This window comes from Saccostrea echinata, unplaced genomic scaffold (genome assembly GCF_033153115.1).
Source record: "Saccostrea echinata isolate AGI-Se365-2 ecotype Australia unplaced genomic scaffold, CSIRO_AGI_Sech_v1 ptg000033l, whole genome shotgun sequence".
Lineage (NCBI taxonomy): Eukaryota > Metazoa > Mollusca > Bivalvia > Ostreida > Ostreidae > Saccostrea > Saccostrea echinata.
The window spans coordinates 10,778,114-10,804,076 of record NW_026889782.1 but is presented as its reverse complement, the minus strand read 5'-3'; the positions used below and the strand labels follow the sequence as shown (position 1 = coordinate 10,804,076).

Below are 25,963 nucleotides of genomic sequence, written 5' to 3'. Positions count from 1 at the left end.
CCAAGACATCAATACGCTTGCAAAATTGAATAAAAATGAAACGAAGAGAATTACCCTACCATCTCCTAAGATCGTTTCCAGACACACGCTAAACACAGATTTATCAGACACTTTGGTGATACCTGAGTTTTCGTTAAGCCTGGTACATATATATAGAATCGGTCCTGATATAAGCATAAGCATCCCGTGGTAGATTTGAATTCTTGCCATTGTACTGAAACAAAGCAACTCGTTTTGTAAAAATTAAACTTCAATGGTAAAATTATTGTTGACAATTTTATGTGTTAAACCATTCTCTAAAATGGATAAAACCTCAAGCTATATTATTCATAAAAAAATTTTCAGTTTGGGGGCACTATCAACTACCAAAAATTCCTCAATTCCTTAATTGAAAAGCAAAATTAAAAAAAGTCATCAGACGTTATTATTTCATCAGACGTTATTATTGAGGGGGCACAAGCATATAGTAGTAATGTTTTCTGTAGTATTCTATATATCGGCAAAATTATTGGGGGGGGGGGGCACGCCCCCCCCGGCCATATTAGTATATAATTATTGGGGGGGGGGTACGGTATATATAGTAACAATTTTCACGACGCCTCTGTATTGTCTGATCCCTTACAAATAAATTCTTAACTTTCGATATGTTTAGTAAATGGCATACTCTTATACAAACGCTAAAACTCTTCCTTATATCTATCATTGACGCCCTCTGCATATTTGTACGAAAAGATCAGCAAATTACTTGATAACATAAATACAATTACTGTAATAATCATCAAAATTAACATGGGGAAAACGATCTTACCTAGTTCACTAAATTTCTTGACATAAATTGTAATGGCTGAAGACTGCAATGGACAAACCCTTTTATTTTTGAAAAAAAAAATATCAAAAAGAAATCGATAAACTCCAGAACATGTATAGAAGACTACATAAAATTTAAAAGGAACACATCGATTAAAAACTAACAGCGCAAAATTAAATATCTTTTCTTGCCCGCGTTGGTTGGAGATTAATAAGAATATACATGTATTGAATGTTTTGTATGGAACTTAGAAGTGTGGTACGTCATGGCCGTAGGAACCGGGGGGTCACGGGGGGGGGCGTGCCCCCCCCCCCAATAATTTTGCCGATATATAGATTACTATAGTAAACATAGATACTATAAGCATGTGCCCCCTCAATAAAACCGCCTGATGACCTTTTTTTTTTTTTTTTTTTTTTTTTGCTTGTCAGAAAATTTTTAGTAGTGCCCCCTCAACTGTCAACTGAAAAATGTTTGGCTGTGCCCCCCCAAACTGAAATTGCTTTCTACGGGCCTGCATGTATACTGAAAATGTTTGTAACCTGACTTACAGTGCTGTCTAGAAACTGGCATTCTTTTTTTCGATGAGGTAATCAAATGTTCTATATTTCTTATACTTTGCATTCCAAATTGAAACACAGGTACATTCATATAAATTTTGTGGAAAAGGATAGATATCAAATAAAAAAAAAAGATTATCATATAAATGTATATACATGTATTTATTTTATTTTACATTTTATTTATTTTATCTCGATATAGCTTGGTAAAATCAGCCCTCCTCAATTCATAATTTTATGACTTATAAAATGCCTAATTTGGGCGATTTTTTTTACCTCTTTCAAGTATTATTTCCAGTGTCACAAACGCAAGTACGCATGTTCCTTTCATTATTATTCTTCACTACCGGTTATATAAAAATTTGTAAAGCAGTTGAGTTTCCCTCGCAGCGAGGTAAGAAAAGGAAGACCGACCATGGGCTTCCGATGATGAGTATAAAGTAACCATAAAAAGACTATACATAAAAAACTCATTTATTTCAACAAATATATTGTGAACATGTATGCAATGTGGTATCATCATTGCCTCAGATGGCTTTTCAGGTACTTAAAGCATAACTGCTTTTAATCACATACCTTTGAGATGTCAATCATAATGGTTATTATGACATAATTTTATCAGATATTGGTCATTTACATTATTAAGATGTGCATATTTTGAAAGTATGAAATTACATGATATGATGAAATTTTAACTAATGCATTATCTGCCCGGTGTCAACAGACATGAGTTGGTGCATTGTACAAAAAAATTAAATGGCCCTTTTTCAGGCAACTGACAACTGTCAAGCAGTTTAAACATCCAATATTGACCACATGGCAATATTGCCCATCATATTTAAAATCTAATTCTGCCCATCATGTTAAACATACATCCAATATTGTTCATCATATTAAATATTTTATATTGCCCGTTCTATTAAATATCCATTTTGACCATCATGTTATTGGGGTTAAGATTAAACACTTATAGGAGCCTTAAAAAGGTAGGCAATTTCTTTAATCATTGTACCCGTAGTTTATTACACCCAGTAATAATTATCTTGTGCAAGCAAGTTATAAAATATTTTGGTTTATTTGCAATATTTTTTAAAATATAAAAAAAAAAACAGGTCTTCCCTGAATTATATTTTTGTCAAAAGGTATCAGCTTGAGTTCGATCAGTCTATACCCAGAAATTAATTGTATGTACAACATGGCATTAGGCTGTAACAATATTCATTTTAATGCCAACATCTGCTCAAAGTAAATGTGTATTGTGATAAAACTTGATATATAACAGTTTGATATAAAAACATAAAGCAATATGTTTGAATAAAGCATGAATGTTCTGTGGGAAACAAATGAAATCATGATGACTCTTTCCTTTAAGAATCTGTAAAAATAAAAAAAATCAAATAATTCAATGGTTAAGGATATTACTTTACAAGGTACATATAGCTATGATAGACTTAATTTTTGTTTTCGTTTTGCTTAAAAATTAAAATTGCCTTTTAGTTCTGTTTCTGTTTTAAGTATAAATGATCAATGGTAATATTTTAGTATTTTTTTACCAAGTATAATTAAATAAAATCTTACCTAATGTTGAAGCATAAACAATGGACTTGGCACTTTTTCCATGTTCGTTGAACATTGCAAGAGAGATGTTGTATCGTGTTCCTGGTTCTAGGAAACAGAATATTTCTCTTTGAAAATGTCTACTGAAAGTGATCACTTTGAGATATTCATTGATGAGTTCAAAAAAGAGTACCTTTTCCTTCCTTTAAAATTAAATCGGATACTTTTGGAGGAGTAAAATGTCGACATTTACATAAAAATGAAATATTACTGCAAGCTCTCAAGACTCGGTCGATAAAATAAGCGAAAAGGCAATTCTTCAAAGTACTGTTTGACGATACTATGCGATAATCATTAGTACATTTTACAAAGGGGCAGGTTGCATCATTAATTCATTACTACTCTAAGGTTAAAAAAATAACTTTGAAAAACATATACTTTCAGAAAAATGTCAACCGCAAAATAAAAGAAAAAGTTTCAACATAAGTCTGGAAAAAATAATCAAGTAAAATTTAATTTAGAAATATTAACTGAACATTACCAGAACTGTGGCTTACCTAGATTTTTTATTCTAAAACTCCTCTGACTTGCAGGAATAAACTCTTGGTTTTCGTTTGATTCTTTGATTCCAAACCCTAAAAATACAACCGTAGCACAGAAAATGATAGTAAATAATTCAAATAAAATACGTTTGTTTTAGTACCTATAGCTCCATTACTTTTTGAAATTTGCATACTTCATGTTACTTTATTTCATGCAATATTGTCAGCTCGTACTACGGAATTTCGATCTGTTTATGATCCCTTATTGGAAAGAAAGTAAAGTACCACATGTTCCACAGACACACAAACACACAATGCATTGGGCCTCGATGTATGAGACCTAATCGGAAAATAAGTCTTATGTGATCACCAAATTCTTGCGATACCTTATGCCTGCATGATATATACCGTACGTATGTTTGTTTACAAAAGCTGGTAATAAGAATAGGAATTTTGGCTAATGTTGAATACTTTTTAATAAAACAAATACATGTGGTAATGAAATTTTTACAAGCTTAGAGTCTGATGTAAATACACGGATAAAAAATAATTACATTATGATCTAAGGTACTTTTAACAGATAATTGTGCATAATGACATGTATTTTCTTTATCTTTGCAACCCAAGTTTTTTTTTATTGCCCTGTTTCCTCCCCATGCCAGGATATCGCTCTCGCAATTGTTGAATCAGTGAGAATTGCAAAAAGGGGAGGGGGTGAACGACTTTGTTAGCCACCGTTTTTTGCTCAGCCCACTCACATTTAACAACTCATTACAATTATTTGCAAATGTGGATTTTAAATAAAAGAAAACAAATTTCAGCCCTCTGATGTTAATACATACGTCATATTGATATGTTTATGATAGGCGGGGGGGGGGGGGGGAGGGGGGAGCTACATGTGTATATTCTTACCAAGGATAAATCCAACAATCACATGGAGGTAGTCTTTAAGGGGTGGTTTCCAGTTCACGTCCAGGTGGTTCTTACCAGAGAATACCGATGTGATGCTAGGCATAGGTAATGCATGAACCGTGTCTTCTGTATGAAAGAAAAGGAACATATATTTTTGCAATTTGTTATCTTTCAAACTCACGCCTTAAATATTTGTACTGGGTAGTAATTTCAAAGTATATAGAATTTCTCTCTCTCTCTCTCGATTAAAAAAAACTTTGAAAAATCAGTCCCTACACTGAAGTGTTTATTATTCGATCACTTCTTTCAAATGCACAATAGCATAAAAAGAATTTTCATTCAAATTTCTTTCAGAAAAAAATATACAAGCTGTAAAAAGGTTGACAATTTTAGAAAATCCAGTAAAGTTTTTTTTTTTTTTTTTTTTTTCAGAGAGGAGAGGGGTAAAAATATTTTTCTGCGTGAAAACATTATCAAAGCTATATATGGCGCATCTAAGCTTAAAAAGTAAAAATATGAGATTGAGTGTAGATAAACGTAATATATGTCATTTACACTCAAATTAAAATTTTCACCGGTTTTGAACTTGAATAACCTCATGCTTCCATAGTTAAATTGATTTTAAACTGTGTCTGTAAATTATTGCGTCTGTAAATAAATCGGTTATTGTTTTAAATTTCTAATATCTTTGAAACCTGATTGATTTAAATTATGCAATTTACAGGAAAGTCCTATCTTTATATAAAATGAAAAAAAAAAACAAATAGAAAGATATTTTTAATTTTAGTTGGTCTGAACTTACATAAAATACGCCATATATGACTTTAAAAATTTCTCTCCTTATCCAATTTACGATTTGTAAATTTTCTAATAATGATTCGTTTTAAGTTATTTTTCACCGCCAAAATTTAAAGTTAAAGCCAATTGTTATATGATCCCTTGAATAATTTAATATAAAATACTTTCTCCGCCATTACACACTAATTAATAAAACAAATTTCTTTTCACAAACCTAAAGAAAATGTTTTGATCTCAACTGTGTGTGATAATTTAGCTCTGATGTCATTCTCGTAACGGACATTAACTTTTACGTAATACGTCGTGTCGAAAGAGAGATTCTTTAAAATCAGAAAAGCAGCTCTATCCACAAACTTCATCCGCCATCTCTTGTCTTCTTTCTTCTTATAAAATACATTATATCCTTAGAAAAATAAAATAAAATATTATTTATTTTGTGAATGAAATTCATGACGCAGGTAAAATTATATCTGTTTGAGATCATACCTCCATGTACTGGACCAAGATTTAATGGGTCAGAAATATGAAATTATCTTAAAATATTCCAGTTTCACTCACACATAACTGAAACACTTTTGCAAATAGACTAGTACAATATTTTGGCAAAGAAAAGGGGACAAGCTTCTGAAAACGGTTCAGTGATAATTGATCAGTGAATTAAAAAAAAAAAAATTAAAACCAAACCCAGTGCTGGTCCTTGTGTCTTCAGTGGGGGAGACCATCTGACATTTATCGTTGGGATTTCCCCATGATTCAATTCCAGGCTGACATTCTGTGGAGCATCATCTGAATATTATAATTAAAAATAAGAAAAGAAACAATATCTAGTACAATCGTAGCATTACTGTCTTATCAATTCACTGAACCTTTTTAGTGAAATCTAACTGTTTGATTTATTCTTAAAATACAAAGAACATTTCATTGCATGGGGAGAATTTTTTGATTGATATTTACGCTTACTCCATTGAATGAAATATCAAAAGTACAATTTTGACTGCTGTAAATTTTTACCAAATGTGTTCTCGTTTCCGTCATCTTCCACGTCTCCCGAGGAAACGATCGTCATCTTTCCGTCACCTGATGATAAATAAAACATCATAATCACATGAATGCTTGAATTTCAGGTACTTGGGCATTAAGCAGTACGTAGTCGTTATCTGATATATGATATGAGTTTTTTTTTTTTTGGGGGGGGGGGTGCATACGTTGGTGGTGCTAATAATGTGCAGTGCCGGGTTTAGCGCAGCGGGAGTAGCCAGCGCCTTCTTTTGAGAAAGTTTTTATTAAATTCCTATTATTAAATTCATATTGAATTATATAACTAATGTGAGTTTCTGATTTCATTTAACTTTAAAAAAAAAGTCCGTGCCCTCTCCCCAACCTCCAACTAGAACTCGGGATCCTAAATTACCTGCCGTTGCAACAGCGATGACGGGGTCACTTTCTCCGAAATTATTAAAGGCCCGAACACTGACTATATAATCGTGATTTTGGCCTGAAAGCAAGAAACCACAAATTAAAAATATATCCTCAAAAGAAAGACACGGAGAGGATCTCATTAATTTGTAATCATAAAAGCTATAAGAAAAAACATAAAAAATAAAGGAAAAAAATAACTTTCTTAATTTGTTCTTACGGAGTTTATGAATTGTATACTGAGTTTTGCTTGATTCTAGGATCTCCCGATAAACCTCGGGAATGAACCTTCCATGTCCTATGATATAGCCATTGACGGGAACATCGGGATTCCTCGGTCTGTTCCAAGCTAACGTGATTCCATAAGGCACTTGCTTTGTCGTAAAATTTTCAGGCCTCTTCGGAGCTTCTCTGATTACTAAATAAAGATATAAAGGACATAATATTTAAAAACTGTCATTCCTAATTCAGAAATACACTTGAAATTTTTGGTCATGATTGTTCAATTTGAGAGCCATTTTAACACTTCTTGGATTTCACATTAAAAATTAAATGTTTGTTCCTAAAGATAATTTGGATATAGAAATATATTTCCAAGATCTAAAAACCTGGGAGTGCAAGTGTTTTTCGTGTCAACCATGTTGTAAATGGCCCTGTTCCATTGCTTGTTGCGGCAGCCACTCGTATGTAGTAACTTGTACCAGGTAATAAATCTGTAAAAAGAAATAATTTTGATTCTTATACATTTTATAACACCAAAATAACTTAAAAAAAAAAAAAAAAAAAAAAAAAAAAAATACGATTAATATGTTGACGGTGCGACAGTTAGGGCGAGCGCAGATATCTTTCAGCTTTAATTTAAATCGGGCTCGTCAAATCGCACGTGACATTTGCTAATTACCAAAACAAAGTCTGAACAGTGCTATTTTTAATCAAAAACGTTTAATCTACTATCTGTCTGCCATATATCCATTAAATTTTTGTTGCTACCGCGAGAACGTGGTTTGCGGCGAGATGCAATTCGCTAAGCATTATGGGACCACAGGTAACTGCGGAAAAAAAAATTCACTTGGATCAATGTGCAAAGTCCGAATTTCCTCTTCGCCCAGGCGTTGCTTTAAGAGCTCGCAGTGACGAGCGGCGCTCGCTAATATGTCGACGGTGCGACCGTTGGGGCGAGCGCATTGTTCACTTCATTCGTTAAGATCCGCCTCTTCAAACCGCACGAGAGATTTGGAACGTCTAGACTGTGATGTCGTCACATGACATCGTATGTTAGCTGCATTTCCATAAACAGTTTAAAAAGTGCAATGATTTTAACAAAGAACGTTTAATCTACTATCTGTATGCAATATCCATTAAGGTGAGTTTATTTTGTCTGAAATTTTAGTTGTTGTTACCGCGCGAACGAAGTTAGCAACGAGAACAAGAAGCGATGCATTGTGGGTCCAGAATTACTGCGGAAAAAAATTCTATTGAATGAATGTGCAGTAGTCCGAATTTTCTCTTCGCCCAGGCGTTGTCGTTAGAGCTCGCAGTGACGAGCGGCGCTTCGCGCCGCTCGCTGCGCTCGCTATTAGTCAAGAAATCGGTATGTATTGATGATGAATAATAAAATGCTGGCTCATCCAATGAACAAGTAAGGCCATCTGTAACATAATGGTTGTTTGACCTCTCCCGACTCAGGGTAAAAAAAAGGGTCTGTAGGTAAGTGGGAAAATTTCTTCCCTAGAAAATTTCAACATACATGTTGACGGGATGAGAAAATTCAGGAATAAAAAGGAAAATAAAATTGTTTCCTGGAGAGTTAAAAAAGTGAGTCGGGCCATTTTTATCCAGTCGGAGGGGGCAAATAAACAATTTTTAAAGATGGCCTTATGATTTTTTTTAGCTCATGGTGTGTTTTCTCCAATGTGCATATCGGTCCTCAAGTTAAAAAAAAAAAATAATGCCCATGGGCCACAACACTCACCTGGATACCTTTAGACCTACTGTTCATAAGACTTTTAGAAGATTTTCTCTTTTCTATTTCCATGAAAAATTCTGACCTTGTATTATGACCTCACACTAACTTTAAGGGGACTCTGAATTCACAAAACATGAGGATGCTCCAAATAATGAACATACAGTATTTATCAATATGACCTGCATAGCCTTGCAGTTATTAATAAGAAAAATTTTTTCCTGTATACATGCATTATGTAAAAGTTGATCCCCATTGATGCCAACTCTAACACAGGGTTTATAATATGAAGAAAGAAAAAAATTAATCCACACAACATGGAAATGTTTGCAAATTAATATTTCTGTAGTGGTTCTTCGAAAGGATTTTGATTTTTTTTTATATAGTCCAACATAAAACTTTGATCTCATATTTTGGCCCCGCCCTACCTCCGGGGGCACGCGATTTGAACAATTTAGAATCTACATTATTTAAGAATCTGTTAAATAAATATCATATTTACTGGTCCAGCTGATCGTGAGAATAGAATTTTTGAAAGATTTGTTCCGATATATTCAAATGTCAAACTTTTGATTCCCTGTTGTTGTCTCACCCCTACCCTGGGGGCCCTGCTTTGAACAATATTGATTTAGAATCTTCATTTATCAGGAACTTTTAAGTAAGTTTTATAATTTCAGGTTAAGCTGTTCTGAAGAAGATTAAAAGAAAACTATTTATTCAATACAGGACTTTGACCCCCTATTGCGGCCCCATCCCTCCCCCAGCGACCGTTATTTGTGCCCCCACCATTTCCCCAGAGGCCGTGATTTTGAGAAATTTGGATCAGAAAAGCTCACCTGAGTCTTTGGCTCAGGTGAGCATAAAAGTAAAACATGTACAATGTGTATGGAATGGTATTAACATAAAATCCAATGCATTTCAAAGTTCAAATAGATAATAAAATAAAACTGAAATTAACTGTGAACTGGAAAATAATGTAAAACTCATGTTAAAATAAACACATCGTTGCGCGCGGCGTGGTGATTACAGTCACGAAGTAGAATTTAACCTTGTTTTGCAAGTTCGAATCCTTCTGCAGGATGTTGAGTCTGGTCCTTCGAATTAGACTTGCTGTGTTGTAAGGGCGTTAGCCCCCCCCCCCCCAAAAAAAAGATGCGGCTTTTTAAATGGTCGATTAGTGCTAAGCACAGTCCTGAGTTTGAGCCTTCAGTCGGCAAAGGGTTGTGCCCCAACACTCTTGCGAAATTATCGAAGGGACTTAAAGCGAACATTCAACGAACCAACACAGTTTTACACCTTATCCAAAAAGCAATGGTGCAAGAAAAAATTGCTCTGTATTTAATAAAAGCACGTGTTTTCACACTGGAGATAATGATAAAAATGGATGAAATCTACTACCTCTAATGACCATCTCCGTAGAGTTGCTGTACTGAATGGAATCCCTGGTTTTATCAATTGATCGGAATCCCACGATATACTGAGTTATCTCCCCATTCCTCTCTTCTTCAGGTGGCGGGTTCCATTTCAAAGATATTTCCTTGGAAAAAAAATCAGATAAATTCAATTTAATGATCATTTCAATTTTTTCTTAAAACCTGCTAAAAAATTTTTATCATACAGCTCATTTCCGTGGTTTTATTCCAGATTCATGAAACGTTTATAAAATAAATCTCACGTTTTTATTATGTTATAGATATACATGCTTCTTACTGTGTAGTTTACTTTGGTGACGGTGAGGTTCTGTGGGGGAGAGGAGGGTACCCCTGTATACGTCGTGGCAATAATAGACGAATCATTTCCAACCTCCTCATTGAAGTACGGAATCACGGAAATAGAGTAGGATTCGGCGCCACGAAGCCCAGTAAGAACATAATTGTTATAAGACGGTCCCAGCCATAAGTCGACAATGTTTGAATCGTCAAACTCTTGTGGTCGGTATCTAAGGAGGAATCTGGTTAGGCGGTTATTGGTGGGAGGGTCCCATTGCACAAGAATAGAACTGGAGGATAAGGGCTCCCCCTGTAAATTGCTTATCGCCCCTGTAGGCCTCTCTTCATCTACAAAGTTTAAAAAACAGAAATCTAATTTCAACAGAAAGAACTATAGAAAGATGGATTATGCCAGTTTTCTTTTTGGGAACATAATTTCTTACAATTATGTTACCTTCGAGGTAAGCTACCTTAAGGTCAGTTTACTTAGGCATTTGCCAAGTTTACCTGTGAGTGGTTTATAAATTCTCAGAATTGGATCACTCGCCCCTGCATTATTTATAGCGGTAAGGTAAACGGTTACTTCTTTTGTGTCATCTGAAATATGCAATGAAAATTCATATTTTGCATGGTCTTATATTCATAAACTTTTCAATAGGGCAGAAAAAGAAAGGCAATGTAAAGTAGGATTGTTAAGCAATTGGAATATTTTAAAGAGTTGGAATGTCTGATAATCTGCATTTTTGTCTGTTACTAGTACATGTACATAATGATTTGGTCAAAATCTGAAAATACATCATATACATAGCTCTTCAAACTGGAGACTATTTGTTTTTAATTTAAGATTCGAATTTAAGTTTTTAATCAATTTGTCATGAATAGTTCTTATTGGTTGGGTATTTAGAAAAAAAAATAAAATAAAAGACAGTATTCTAGTAAGGAAAGACATTGTGTACCGAATGGGGTAAGGGTAAAGTTGCGTCCATTGTTGTCAAGTAGATGTCGCTGCAATATATCCCCCTGGTAGATATCTAGCCTGTACTGTCTGATGTAGGTACGGTACTCTGGGTGAGGAGGGAGCCATCGAATTGTCATGGCTGTTTTATTGACCATCAGGAAGGCGTCGGCAGGAGGAGTGGGCCGTCTGTTCTCTTTAAGTATCAAAAGAATTAACAGACTAGATCACTGTGTTATATCAATTGATAAGACAGACACATATTTCTTTTATTACCACTTTGCTAAACTTATTCATTTATCAGATGCTGTTATTAATATAAATAATAAAATGTCTTTCTTTGGTTGTAAGTACGGGAATTGACGTCGCAGCTATTGCAGAAAAAAATACACATACCCCGCTTACGCGGGTTATGTATTTTTTCTACAACAACTGCGGCATTAATTCCCGTACTAACAACCAAAGAAAGAATTTTATTGTTTAAGTGTATTTACCTATGATTTCAAAATATATTTGAAAGAGTTTTTTTTTTTTTTTGCTTCATTGCTCGTGAAGTAGTTGAATATGATGATTATTATGGTCTTCACTCCTTTCGAATTAATTTTTTGTATTTTTCACATATTGTCCAACATTCATATCAACTGTAGTCTAGCCCAAGTGATATAGAGGTTAGAGGGCCGGTCACAAAGTATAACGTCGCGGGTTCGAATCCCATTGTAGGACGTAGAGACCGGTCCTTTGGATGAGCCTGTATCCTTGAGATCCGGTGTCGCAGTAAGACGCTAGCTTGAAATAGAGCGCAGGCAATGGCAATAAGTGCAAAAAATGTGTCTAAAATAACTTTGCATCCCTCCATCGGTTCCAACATGAGTGTTATACTCTTAAATTCACATAAAAACAAGAAAACAACCAATCAATCAACTGTTGTACTTCACATCATTTAGATCACTTTCAGCGAAAGTCTGGTCTTTCCGCTGTTCAATACAAACAGCTACAATATGTAGCAGATGTAAGTCTAAGTTACGTCTTCTGTGAAAATTACAATCTTTCCACTGATATCATTTTGATATGACCCCAAATGTATAGCATAGGTTACTGCTTCCTTGTGAGTATGAACATGTCACCGTATTCTTGAATAATTTAGAAATGAAATAATAAAGGAAACTAGAGCAAAGCTCGTTGCAATGCAACGAGTAGGTCTTCCGACGGACGTCGAAAGTAATATATTAAGAGTTTTTATATGAAAGATGATAAAATTTAGGCAAATTTCTATAAAATGGACCGAAAAAAATCATTTTTTCAAAAACTTCGGCTTTCAATTCGGACTTTTCCGGCCGTTATGACGTCACTTCCGGTTGACGTCGAAAGTCTCAAAGCCATAAAAAATCTTTAAACTCAATTACAAACCATTTTATATCATTTCTAATGATTTTAAAGGAAAAGCTTTATTTTTCGACTACTTCCGGTTAAACCGGGAGTGCTTTCAATGGATGGTTTTTGTTGTCGATTATACATTTGCATTTAAGTTCTACATGCCTTATGCAAAACTGTTCGATTTTTTAAAAAATCCGTGAATTAAATATCACTTCCGTTGTCGACCGGTAGTGACGGATGCAAAAACAAAAGTCCTTATACACACCTTAGAGAGATGTTATATCACCTCTGAAAAAATCATGATTCTATCTTGAGTCGTTTTAAAGAAGAAGCGTGGACAATATGATAATTTAAAATATGAAAATCGGATAAAAAATGCAACCGGAAGTGATTTTTCAAAAAAATGAAAAAACGGTTTGGAGATATTATAATGATTCATCATCCCGGAAAAAAATCTTTAAAATTGGTCGATTAGTTCCCGAAAAATCGCGTGTACTATGAAAAGGGAATAATAATAATTGTATTTATGTGCAACATAAAGTAATTTATACCATCTCTGTTATTCTACTGTTAATAGAGAATTTTTCTGGAATTTTCAGTTCCGCAGTTAATTCTTGCTTCTATAGATTTGTAACTTGATCTTGTTTATCTCTAGACCATGCATTCTGATGGAAACAAATTTTTGATAGGAAACAGAAGAAAAACAGTAAGGTCTTCCGAAGGAAGTCGAAAGACCTTAAATATGCTTGCAGTACCTTTCAGCAAGGTTTCCGTATTTGTATCCACTGATAAAACATGGGACGACACTTCGTTAGTTCCGTAATCTGCTACAACTTTTATCTTATAAGTTGAATTCTTCCGAAGATCTACAAAAACCATACTATGTTAAAAACAAAACGTAGGTTTTCATTGAAAATGGGTGCTAGGAATTTCAGTAAATTTAAGCTGCGAATTTCTAATTAACTTAAATAGGAGGGTGAAAATTGAAAATGAACACAATATCCAAAGTAAAGAGTTTCCAGTACGTATGGACCTACATCAGAAATTAAAAAAAAAACTTATACAGGAAGCACATATATACTGCAGGTACATTGTAGGTATGTAACCAACAGTAATATTTTGGCCGAGGGAGTGGGATGGTACCCCTCCCCTTTTGAAATAAAACATTCACTTTCAATATCAAAGAACCCACTCTTTGTCATTTTACTTTGAAACTTTGTTACAATGACCCCGATTGTAGCTGTTAATTTTTTTTTTACCAGCCTCCCATATTACTACATTTATTTACCTTGTAAAACCATTGTAGATATTGGAGGATACGTCTTGCGTACACGGTAATTTTTATCTTTCTCTCTCTTGTAAAATATTTTTACCATGTCTGGCGGAGTGTCGCTGTTTGATGCCCAGTTTAACACGATTGCCTGTAAATAAAGTATTTTAGAACCGATTTTTTTCAAGATCATAGCAGCTACAAAGATCTGCATAATGTTTTACCGTATCGTTCCATGATAAGATATGAAGTGTTGGTTTTGGCAATGCTTTTTCTGTCCTAACGGAAATGACGTCATTTCCACTTGATGTTAATCCACTGGGTGTTACTGCCATTACGGATATGACGTACTCTGTATTTTCTGTTAGATTTCTAAAAACGTGTCTTTCCAATGCCTCTTCCTCACTCCGGTATTTTCCTGAAGTGTCTTTAATTGTTACTAAAAATGTCGCATTTAGATATTCGTGTTTGATCAGACTTTCCCATTCCACTTCAATTTTTCTTGAAGTTAATGCAACTGCTGTTACGTTTGCAACAGGTGGTGGAATTGGGCCTGCTCAAAAAAAAAAAAAAAAAAAAAAAAAAAAAAGATGCAGAAAATGTTATATATATATATATATATATATATATATATATATATATATATATATATATATATATATATATATATATATATATATATATAATTTCCTTTTATCATAACTGCATGTATGTTATGGAAATGAAAAAAATAGTTTCATTGTTTCATAGTTTCACATGAACATCGATGCATGTGGAATGTTCTTATAAACGGAACACAAAATCTTCAAAAGATTTTTTCGAGTGTTTAAATTTTGTTCCTGTTAAACACTGAACAAAAATTAAATTAACAATTCACAAAAAGACTGAAAATCAAAGACTTTTTTTTTTTATTTAAAGAGTAACATGCATTACCAATAACAGTTATGTTGTGTTCTTGGACGATGTATTCAAGGTTATTCTGTGCTTTACATATGGGACTTTGGAAGTCCTCTGGAATATTGTAAAGCTCAAGAAACAATAGATACTTGTTTAAAGTAATCTTTTCAAACTTTGTGACGTCATAACCACCTTTCTGAAAATGAATAATGGCAGAATGTATAAATTCCTGAAAACTTTAGTATTTTAAAGGCTATAAACATCTTACTACGCTATAATGAAACTTCCTGTATAACATGACGGTCTCCATTTTCTACCAAATCAAGATGAAAATAAAATTGTAGCATATTTAGTTTACTTTACTAGACAAAATGTTAAACAAATCATTTTTGATGGTGAAAATTGAATAAAGGAGATATAAAGTGTCCTGTCACTTTAATGTCTTTAAAGATATTCCTGCTTTTTTATGAAAAAACGATAAAGAAAAAAAATAAAATGATGAACCGTTTTGATTTTTAAATTTCGACCATGTTTTATAAAATTTTGTTGACCACCTTTAGAAAAGTTTCTTTTTTTCTGCTTAAAGCAGGTTTTTGCCTTTACCATTGTGTTATGGCCATTAAAATCAAAATCTAGGATGCTTGTCGACTTAGCTAGTATATTCCAAATGTTTTTTTTTTTCTCCCATTCCTCGATATCTCTCAATTAGAATAAGTATTCTTATAATATATTAAAGCATGTCTAATAGCTATTTCTCTGCTTGAATTTAATAAGCAATAATCAGAGTCTTCTAACCAAGCAATGTTTAAAAGAGACCTACAAACCCTTGTCCTATAACCCATTCATACTGAGGAGGGGGCGTTCCCTGTACAATACAGCGCAAGGTCAGATTTCCACCAATCACAGCAATGCGTGGTCCTTCTGTCGTAACTGACACGGGGACTGTATAAAATACCCCAAAAAAGTATTATCGAATAACGAATAATTTTTTAAGCTGTCCATTTTTTGAATTTTGCAGATAGGACAAATCTGCAAAAAAAAAAAAAAAAAAAAAAATGGACAAAATTCTTCAATGATTTGATGATTCCATGTAATTCAAAAGTGCTTACTTTAATTTGTATTATCAAAAAAATATGCTTATATGAAATAACTGATTTCAAAATAATTTAAGAAGACTTACATGTACATAAGAATATAGAGCTTACATAAAGTTTCAATTCTAATGCACTGTGAACAATGTTAACATCTATTTCAGTCAAAAATATGACGTGTTCAGTTAATAAATCCTTCAAATCTGGTAGTTATTTTCTGTATTCAAATTTTGCAGTATAATGCAATCGTAGAAATTAAAAACACAGAAATAGTTTTACTACCTTTAATTTCAATTGTCAAACAACAAAAATTTCCAACAACAAAAAACACCCATTATATGGTGTTTTCATACAATTTAAAGTAAAAAATCTGTTTAATTCTTAATTTTACTATGTTTTGTGCTTTTAAAATTATTTATTTAAAAATTTGTACACAATATATATATTTAAACTTCTGCTAAAATAAAAAAAAAAAATTAATTACCAAATCCATTTTTTTTAATTTTGTTTAAAGTAACTTAAATTCTGGCAGATTATTCATACAGGTAAGTCTACCTGTACCCCTAAGAGGGCCCCTTAATTGAGTGTGATAATTACTTGTTGTTTTTCGCGAGTAGCCGTTCGGGGAATAAGCCCACAAAACAATTAATAGCTGGTTAAGCCCAAGTTAAGTGTTCATATACATGTAAGTAGCTTCCTACAAATACCTGCTTGGGTTTTGTTGCTATTATAACAGAGACATTTATATTTGTACGGTGAAAATAATTCAATATGATATTGAAACTGATATTGTTTTAATGTATTGCACAGGTTGCGCAAACCAACGATTAACACACGATAACATACCAGGTGTGGAAAAGGAGGCAGAAGACCTCCCAATCGTCCTCTCCCTAGAGCTGACGCCTTGTACTGTGACATTGAACTCACCACCAGGATCAAGGCTGTACACCTCAAGGACGTAGGGATCACGGTAAATTTCCTTGTATACCTCCTTAATGTACAGTTTTTGGGATTCTGTCATTAGATATTTAAAAGAAAGTGTGAAAATGTTTAAACAACACAGTGACTATAGTAAAAACAGGGATAATATATATACACCAATATTTTGACATCATGTCAAATTATGTTGTAGAATTCATACCTTGAGTGATTTCCACCCTATAGGTAATAACGTCACTAGAAATGTCATTCCACGTAATGTTAACTCCACCAGAAATCTGCACAACATTGAGATTGAATAGCTCTCCCGGGCTCGCTTTACCAATAATGAACAAAGTACATATAAATGATATGTATTATAGACTATCAAGCATACATTTCAGCATACCTTGCGGGTAAAGTTTGACAGAAATAGCCCTTATATCTGACAATGTTATAAAGGAATAATATTCATTGTCTCAGTGAGAGTTACCTCTCTTACCAGAGGGTCAGTGAACCTTAAATCTCAAATGAAGAAATACAGTTGATTATACGTACTTAACAGATACTAAATTACTTCTTTTTTTGAGATGATCTTGTTCAAAAACTAAAATAGGATTAAATTGATTATCAATTTTAACTGATTATTTTTTCTCTTACGTGTTGGCGGTGGAGTAGTTGTAATTGTAATGGATTCGTCACTAGGTTTATTACGCACTCCAGGAAGTTTCACTAGTCGCCATGGTGAATAGGCTCCAGTTGTATATCTAGATCTCGCTGCTATTCTTATCTTGTATGATTCTCCTTTTATCAAATCTACAACAACAAGGACAATAACAACAACAAAACATAAACACGCGTATTTGAAAATACCCTATAAAATTCTTTTAAATTAGGTATAATTATTTGGTAAGCCGTGAGGATAAAACATGTCTGCAATCTACATGGCGAATATCTCGAATAAAATTAAGATTTTAAATGAAATATCCATCTTTAATGGCGTAAATGAAATATGAACTTATAATGACGTATATTGAATATACCCCTAAAATGACATAAATGAAATATGCACCTAGCTGTACTGACATACATGAAATATGTACTTATAATGACGTATATTGAATATACCCCCGTGATGACGTAAATGAGATATGCATCGATCTGTATTGACGTAAATGAAATAGACGTATATTGAATATACCCCTGTACTGACGTAAATGAAATATGTACTCTTATTGAAGTAAATGAAATATTTACCTATGATGACATAGGTATACTGAATATGCACCCGTAATGACGTGAATGAAATACGTAATGATGTTGACGTAAATGAAATACGTACCTTCCATGACGTAAATAAAATATGTACTTGTGATGACGGTATATTAAAAAAATGCACTTTTTAATAACGTACTAAATAAGATATGTACTTGTAAAGAGGTAAATAAGATATGCACCTACTTTGAATTATGTATACATGTGATGAGTTAATTAAGAAATGTTTTTAAGTTTTGTGTGAGTTATTGGTGTGTAAATCACACAGACTAGCGGTTCATGAAAAAATATGCCTACGTGCAAGTCTGTGTGATTTACACACCAATAATTCACACTAAACTTAAAAACATTCCTTATATTTACATTTTACACGTTTAAATGCACCAAAAATATACTCAATGTTTGAATTTCTCGCTGCCCTATATCGCCATATTTTCATTAACGTCTCTGTAGCCTCATTATGACGTCACTTTAGCGCGAGTTTCTCCGTGTATATTTCTACGCGTGAGTATACACAAAAATGGTTTTTCAAATCTACTTCAGAGATGGCTGAGTAGAAAAACACAGCAAATGTAAATATTCATATATTTACATGTACCTGTGATAATATATTAAATGAAATATATACCTGTGATGATGTAATTGAAATATATATATATGTACCAGTTATAACGTATTGAGATTTCCAGGAACTGGCCACGGCGGAACACACGTCACCTCTCCTGACCCCTCGTCTCTTGTACTGGATTTTATATCCTTCAATCTTACCGTCTGTCGTCTTTTTAGGTGTCCAGCTCACTCTTATTTTCTAAAGAAAATAGTTTTTTCCCCAAATAAGCATGATTATATTAAATTTTTGTACTTGAAACTAGCTCGTCACTGATTATTGTTCATTTCTTAATCACAATTTCATAAAAATAATGTCACCGAAATAGAGAAATTTTATTTCTTCATGCAGACATGTTGAATATTTATTATATCGAAAATAAAAACATCTTCGCTGAAAGTAAGCGAATCGGGCACTTAGCTAGCAAGAATAAATAAATAATAACGTTTTTATGTCAATTAAAAATACTAGTATACAGCCAGATGCAGATGGCGAAGACAGTCAAAATCAAATCGTTTTACATCTATACATAAGTAATTCCTTACGGAAAGATAATACATGTATCTGAAGTTACATGTAGAAGTGACAAAGTCACCTCATTTTAATTATGCCCCCGGATCGAAAGATCCCGGGGGTATATTGTTTTTGTCCTGTCTGTCTGTTTATCTGTTTGTCCGTTTGTCTGTTTGTCTGTCTGTCTGTTGTCAACTTTAACCTTGCCCGTAACTTTTGATTGGTTGGAGCTATGACTTTCATATTTCACATGTGTATTCCTTGTGACAAGACCTTTCTTTGGGTACCATCATATTTGACCTTTTGACCTTGACCTTGGAGTTTGACCCACTTTTGCAAAATTTTATGAGACTTTAACCTTGGCCATAACTTCTGAACAGTTGGAGCTTGGGGTTTCAAACTTCACATGTGTATTCCTTGTGACAAGACCTTCCTCTGGATATCAACCACTTTGACCCTTTTGACCTTGACCTAGGAGTTTGACCTACTTTTGAAAAACTTTAACCTTGGCCATAACTTTTGAATGGTTGGAGCTAGGGCTTTCATGCTTCACATATGTAATCCTTGTGACAAGACCTTCCTTTGAATACCAACGACTTTGACCTTTTGACCTTGACCTAGGAGTTTGACCTACTTTTGTAAAACTTTAACCTTGGCCATAACTTTTGAATGGTTGATGCTAGGGCTTTCATACTTCACATATGTAATCCTTGTGACAAGACCTTCCTTTGGATACCAACCACTTTGACCCTTTGACCTTGACCTAGGAGTTTGACCTACTTTTGAAAAACTTTAACCTTGGCCATAACTTTTGAATGGTTGGTGCTAGGGCTTTCATACTTCACATATGTAATCCTTGTGACAAGATCTTCCTTTGGATACCAACCATTTTGACCTTGACCTTGACGTTTGACTTTTATTTAAAAAACTTTAACCTTCACCATAACTTTTGAACAGTTGTTTCTAGGTCTTTCAAATTTCACAGGTGTTTTCCTCGAGACAAGATCTTTCTTTGGGTATCAACATTTTTTATCTTTTGGCCTGGATTTTGACTTGCATTTGAGAAACTTTAACCTTCGACATAAGCTGCCATACGGGGGCATCAGTGTTTCACAAACACATCTTGTAATATTCGTGTTATGATCCATGTTTGTTATAAACATGCTTTACTGTAGATTTACACTTACCGTGGTCCCTACAGCTTTGGCTTTCACGTTAGTAGGAGGACTGACGTCAAAGTCTTTCTGTGTCTTACAAAACAGTGTTAAAGCCCTGGAAACCTTGGCCTCGTACACCGCCTGTACTTTAAGTAAATACGTAGAACCCGCCCTTAGTCCTTTAATGGAATATGAACGTTTTGTAATAAGTTCGGATTTTTTCGTTTGACCTTTTTTTCGCTTCCAGGTTACACGATAACCTTTGACATTTGATGCGTCTTTAGGTTCCCGCCATTTTAGTTTAAAACTTGTTGGTGAGAGATACTTTACTTTTAGACCTCTTGGTTTTGGATGGCTTGGATCATCGTCTGTAATAAATTGCACTAATAATCATTTTAAATCTATCGATTTATAGACAATTTGAAAAATAATTCAAAAAACTGCTCAATACATGTAATATGTAGAGTGTCGGATCAGGGATTTCGTTACATTTCTTCCGCAAATATTGCCAATGTACAAAACAAAACCTGTCAGACTATGTGTGTACACTCACCATCAGTATCTCTTTTTTCGATGACAGGTGGCGTGGATGTTGTCACGTGAAGAGCTCTGCTCCAATCACTTAGCAACCAACCTTGTTTTGCCTTGACATAGAACACGTATGTTTTGTCCTTGGCAAGACCTTGAACTGGTATTGAGTTAGCTTCTGCCTCCGTTGTTATTGTTTCGGAATCTATCAAAAGACAATAAAAAAAACAGGTTACTGTATTGTTTACTGATTAATTGATTGATTGATTGGAACAAAATAATTTATCTGTTGACATAGAGAACCATGAAACATTATCAAATTAGATGCATAAATGAAATTATTTAGATAAATATTATTATATTTATATTTTAAATCACACATTGTCATATTTGAAATGATTACTCATCTATCATATATTGTTGCAATTCAAAGGTCACCTGTTTTCGAGTATAGTATACCCTGGAGAAATAGAAAGTATCCCCCCCCCCCAAATATGTATCATATCAGTGGTTTCCGATCGAATTTAGGTATGTTTATAACATTATAATGTAATATTTCCTTTTAGTTGTTTCAGACCTGTGGGGTTCTCCCATTTGATGATATACAGCAATGGTTTCCATGATTCTTTGTGGTGCACTTCCTGCCAGGTAAGATTTACGTTTCTTAGATCCGGAAGTTGATTGTTAATGATGACCACTGCTTGAAGATCTTTGGGAGTAGAAAGATATCTAAATGGGCCGCCTGAGCTGTCACAAGCTACTGCAAAATAAATATGTTAATAAAATAAATATTATTTCCTTAGGATTGTAAAATCGCATAGACATTGCTTTAAAATGACACTTGACTGCCAGCTGTATTTCCGTTTCCATCATTTGAGAATCATATGGCCGACGCCCAATCATTTAATAATTATTAGGAATCCTTTGTATGTTACAGTGCATGTATCTTTAACATTATATTCCTCCAGGAATTCTTTAGTCCAAAGGAATATTATACATTTACAAATAATGGATTTATATCAAAGTGACAAATTGAGAAATAGTGCGTTTGTTTTAATTCATTATAATAATTGCATGCGCTAATAAATACGTCTGTGACTGTCCTTTACTAAGAAGATCTAGAACTATTAGTTTAATTTGAAAAAAAATCTGGAATTTCCTGGGTTTTTTTCACTTTACCTAGTATGTAAAAAAAATCGTTGTAGCTTTAGGTGTCTGAGAGAGGAACGAACGACAACTCCACTAGCGAGATAGATTGCGCTCGCCATAAATGACTCATATTACTCTCAGTACTTAGATTTCACCGGTGCCGAGTAACCTTTTAAAATTTCATTAAAATGAATGAATTTTTAACTGTATGTTTTTTTTTCTTTTGTAGTTAATAATTAAATAAACTGATTTAAGATAAAATTACGTAGAAAAACCGCCAAGAATTCAGTATTATTCATCCGAATTCTTTTAAACAGTCATTATTAACCAATTAACCGAATTTAAGAAGTGAAATTTAAGAGCCTTTAATTGGTGCATGCAGTAGGGATATAGCTGCCGATTAAAAAGTTTCGTGAAAATGTAAACATTTTTGTAGCTGTTTCAAATCTCAATGAACTGTAAAAGTAAAGCGATTTTTTTTTTCTTTGGGGAGGGGTGGTGGCGCAATAGGTACATGTATACATGAAATTTTTTTCAGCTTTTTTTTTTTAGCCTCACATTATTGATTTGATGTATGTCTGTGTGGAGGAAGGGGGTATTTCATTTTTTTTTATCAAAATTATTCATAGAATGACGTGTGCAGTGTATCATTCAGATTTTTTTTCCACATAAAATTAATTTTAAAATAATTCTGCTTAAGAAAAAAAAAGTTGCCTTTACTTTATAAATTATAACCAAGTGCATTTCCCGGATTGTTGCCAGGGAAAAAGAATTTAACACGGTCATTTGGCAACTTCATGCACTTGTCCTTCATAATATTTTAATTTGTAGAAAAACGAAAATTCGAACTTTATTTTCTTACTCTCTGCATGATTGAGGAGTTCGAATAATTGAAGTGCTTCCAAAAAAAAAAAAAAAAAAAAAAGAAGTCTGTCCCAACTAGAAATTGCTGAAGGGGGGGGGGGGGGGAGAGTTATATCTTTCTTTGACTTAATATATATTTTCGTTAATTTTTTCCAATGTCAGAATTTGTCAGAGTTCAGTCTTACTGCAGCCAAATGCGGTGGGGGGTGGGGTGGGGGGCTTTCAATAAAAATATATAAAAAAGAATCATATTAAAACTACAGCAGAAGACTTTTCTCCAAGAAATACTGGGGGAGGAGCCCCTGCGTACTATACTGGATGACTATGCGGGGGTGGGTGGGTCAGAGTCCATTTTAGTCCACGTATGATTGTTATACATATATTAAATATTTTAAGAGCAGGGGTGGGTAGTAAAATTATCAATCAGCAACTTTAGGGCCGTCTATTTCTGGACAGGGGTGCAGGGAGGGGTCTGGGAGGTGTACCCCCTCCTCTAAAAAAGAGTTTTTTGTTTATAAATACACACCTTGTAGTTACATATATTTTGGTTGGTTGTTAAGTGCATTCTTGAAGTCTCTTTTTTCACTAAACAAATAAGATGCAAAATTTAGCAGTATTACAATTAATGGAAGATTAATGAAGATACCTTCCTTCACAAATGTAAATTTCTATGTTTTTTCTTTTTAAGGGAGGGCTTCAATTGTACTATTTCACCAACCGTTCCGACGACCTTGAACTCAATCAATATGCAATGTTGATAAACATTTCCTGTTAAAATGTATTTTAAAAAAAACATTAAAAAAAAAATAATAAATAAAATACACGTTTACATGTACAAACATTGTATTACATCTTATTTTTATTAAGAATTTTTTTAATGTAATCAATTTCATGCCTCGTTTAAATACAACACGCTTTATACTTGAATCGTGGATTTTAAAGAATTTTACAATTCACGCATAAGTAAATTTAGTATAATAATATGAATAAGTGTGTTGTCAATGAAATATAAGCTGCAATCGCTCCTCATACAGTCACGTTCAAAACATCTAAAGGCACTGATACGCATATCTGTAAAGACAATCGTGTTCATGTGTAAATTAGATACATGGACATGATGTACAGATACATGTATTTGTATATATCCAAATTTCAGATTGAATATAAATTAAAAGCTTACCTGTTAGATAAAATAAAATCCCCAAAAATCCCCAAAATTTATACATATTGAATTAACCACATGAATCCAATGGTTCCAAGTGCGTTTACTTTTCAGTACAATCTCTTGAACTTTGTGAAGATGTACAGACGCACGCCAGCCGTTTCTAATTAAGACATTCCTTGATGTTTTTGAAAATTAGCTTTTGAGCTGTATCGCCTCAATTCTCTTTCACCGCGTGAGAACAGCGAGGATTTTTGCTCGAAGTTTGACGTGCTGTCCCGCCGAGTTTTCACACCAGGACGTGCTAAGTGCTAATTGAACACTGAGCTCAAGTTTTAATTACATGTAGACATGTCAGGAGATACGCTTATTTCATTTATTCAAATAATGTAGGTAAATGAACCAGGTGGACTTACCAATTTCTTTGGGGATACGACCGACTTAATTTTTTTTAAGTTGTTGACTTTTAATTATTATCAATTTTAGTCAGTTGGCTTTATACGTACATTGTACATGTATACCTATATGTAATTACATTTTTAAGTATTTAATATTCACATGATTCTAATCACCGTCTACCAGTTGAACTGGGAAGATGGGCAGGTATGCCATTATATGAAAGATTATGTACACTTTGTAAAACTAAACATGTTGCCGATGAATTCCATTTTATACTTGAATGCACTTTATTGTCAAACGTTCGAAAAAGTATATATCAATGAATAATTTAATTTTGCTTGTATACTAGCCTCTGATTGGTTAATATCCAAAAAGGAACACAAATTATTTCTGTATAACCTGGTTTGGTATGGGGACACACCCCCCTGACAACCAGCTGAATCATCTGTATCCATACAGTCCTCTCATTTCCAGTCCTCGGGATTCATGGAAAATTCCAGATTTAATAAATGTACCTTTAATTTCAAACAATAATTCGATCTTACCACATGTAACCAAACAACATGGCTGCTATGCCTATGTATCAGTTTTTACCTCCCCTCGATTCCCATCACTTCCGTTACTATGGTTGTATTATTGAGTGGCAAATTTGAACTGATAAAAAGTAACGTAATTTTACACCCATAGTTATTTAATGATTTTAAAATTAAACTATAAGGAATGACTCTAATTCTTGGCCAAATTATTCGAGTATAACCTGGTTTGGGTCAGTTTACGCTGTTTTATAATCCGCTTCGCGGATTATAAAGCGTAAACTGACCCAAACCAGGTTATACTCGAATAATTTGGCCAAGAATTAGAGTCATTCCTAAAATATTAATTACTTTATTGCTAGACCAAATATACTTAAATTTTCTCAATTGATGACAGAACATTTAGATGCTAAGACTCTGAAAAAACTTTGTACTTTTATATGAAAAATATATGAGTTAGTCTGTCCTCCATGATTTTTTCCCTCATTTATACTATTAGTATATGTATTATATGTATTTATCATATGTTTTTCTTTTTTCTTCTTTCACTTTCATTTTCTGAATAAGTGTATCGTCTACTTTACCTCTGACCTGAATTTTTATGTTGTAAATATTTTTCATTGTCCTCATGTACCATATATTTTAGAAGGTTTTTGAGTGAATAAATGAACTTGAACTTGAACATGGACAATTTTTTCGTTCTCAGTAATTATTAGTTTTAGTCAATTGGCAATCTGATTGATAAAAGAGATTACATGATAATGAAGTTTTTATATGATTGAAACTTTGACGTATTCTATACGAGAATAGAGGTGATGAGTGTGGGCCCGGATTATTGGTTAATAGTGCTGATTACAATATTGTAATAGTCATATATATAGTCATGCGCATAAAATTTAAAAATATTGATTTGAGAATTTAAGATAAATTAACTGATATGAATTAATGGGAATTTTCTATATTTAATATCGGATAAAATGTAGTTTTCTGCTAATAAAAAAGAGGT

General features: G+C 33.4%; 1 protein-coding gene across 1 annotated transcript; it reads right to left on the bottom strand.

Annotated features, from left to right (window-relative positions):
• Positions 1-2,701: 2,701 nt before the first annotated feature.
• Positions 2,702-25,578, bottom strand: LOC133198112 (phosphatidylinositol phosphatase PTPRQ-like). Its single transcript, XM_061334257.1, has 27 exons — positions 25,542-25,578; positions 21,428-21,610; positions 20,876-21,055; positions 20,353-20,690; positions 18,709-18,853; positions 17,431-17,586; positions 16,994-17,107; positions 16,699-16,866; positions 15,578-15,703; positions 14,798-14,953; positions 14,089-14,417; positions 13,883-14,015; positions 13,350-13,460; positions 11,222-11,416; positions 10,773-10,862; positions 10,267-10,613; positions 9,955-10,093; positions 7,202-7,306; positions 6,814-7,011; positions 6,589-6,672; positions 6,189-6,254; positions 5,862-5,963; positions 5,392-5,580; positions 4,380-4,505; positions 3,483-3,560; positions 2,947-3,033; positions 2,702-2,743 (listed from the first exon to the last, which is right to left on the bottom strand). Exons 1-27 carry the CDS (start codon positions 25,576-25,578, stop codon positions 2,736-2,738), a joined length of 3,990 nt encoding a protein of 1,329 aa, XP_061190241.1. The 3' UTR covers positions 2,702-2,735.
• Positions 25,579-25,963: the final 385 nt, after the last annotated feature.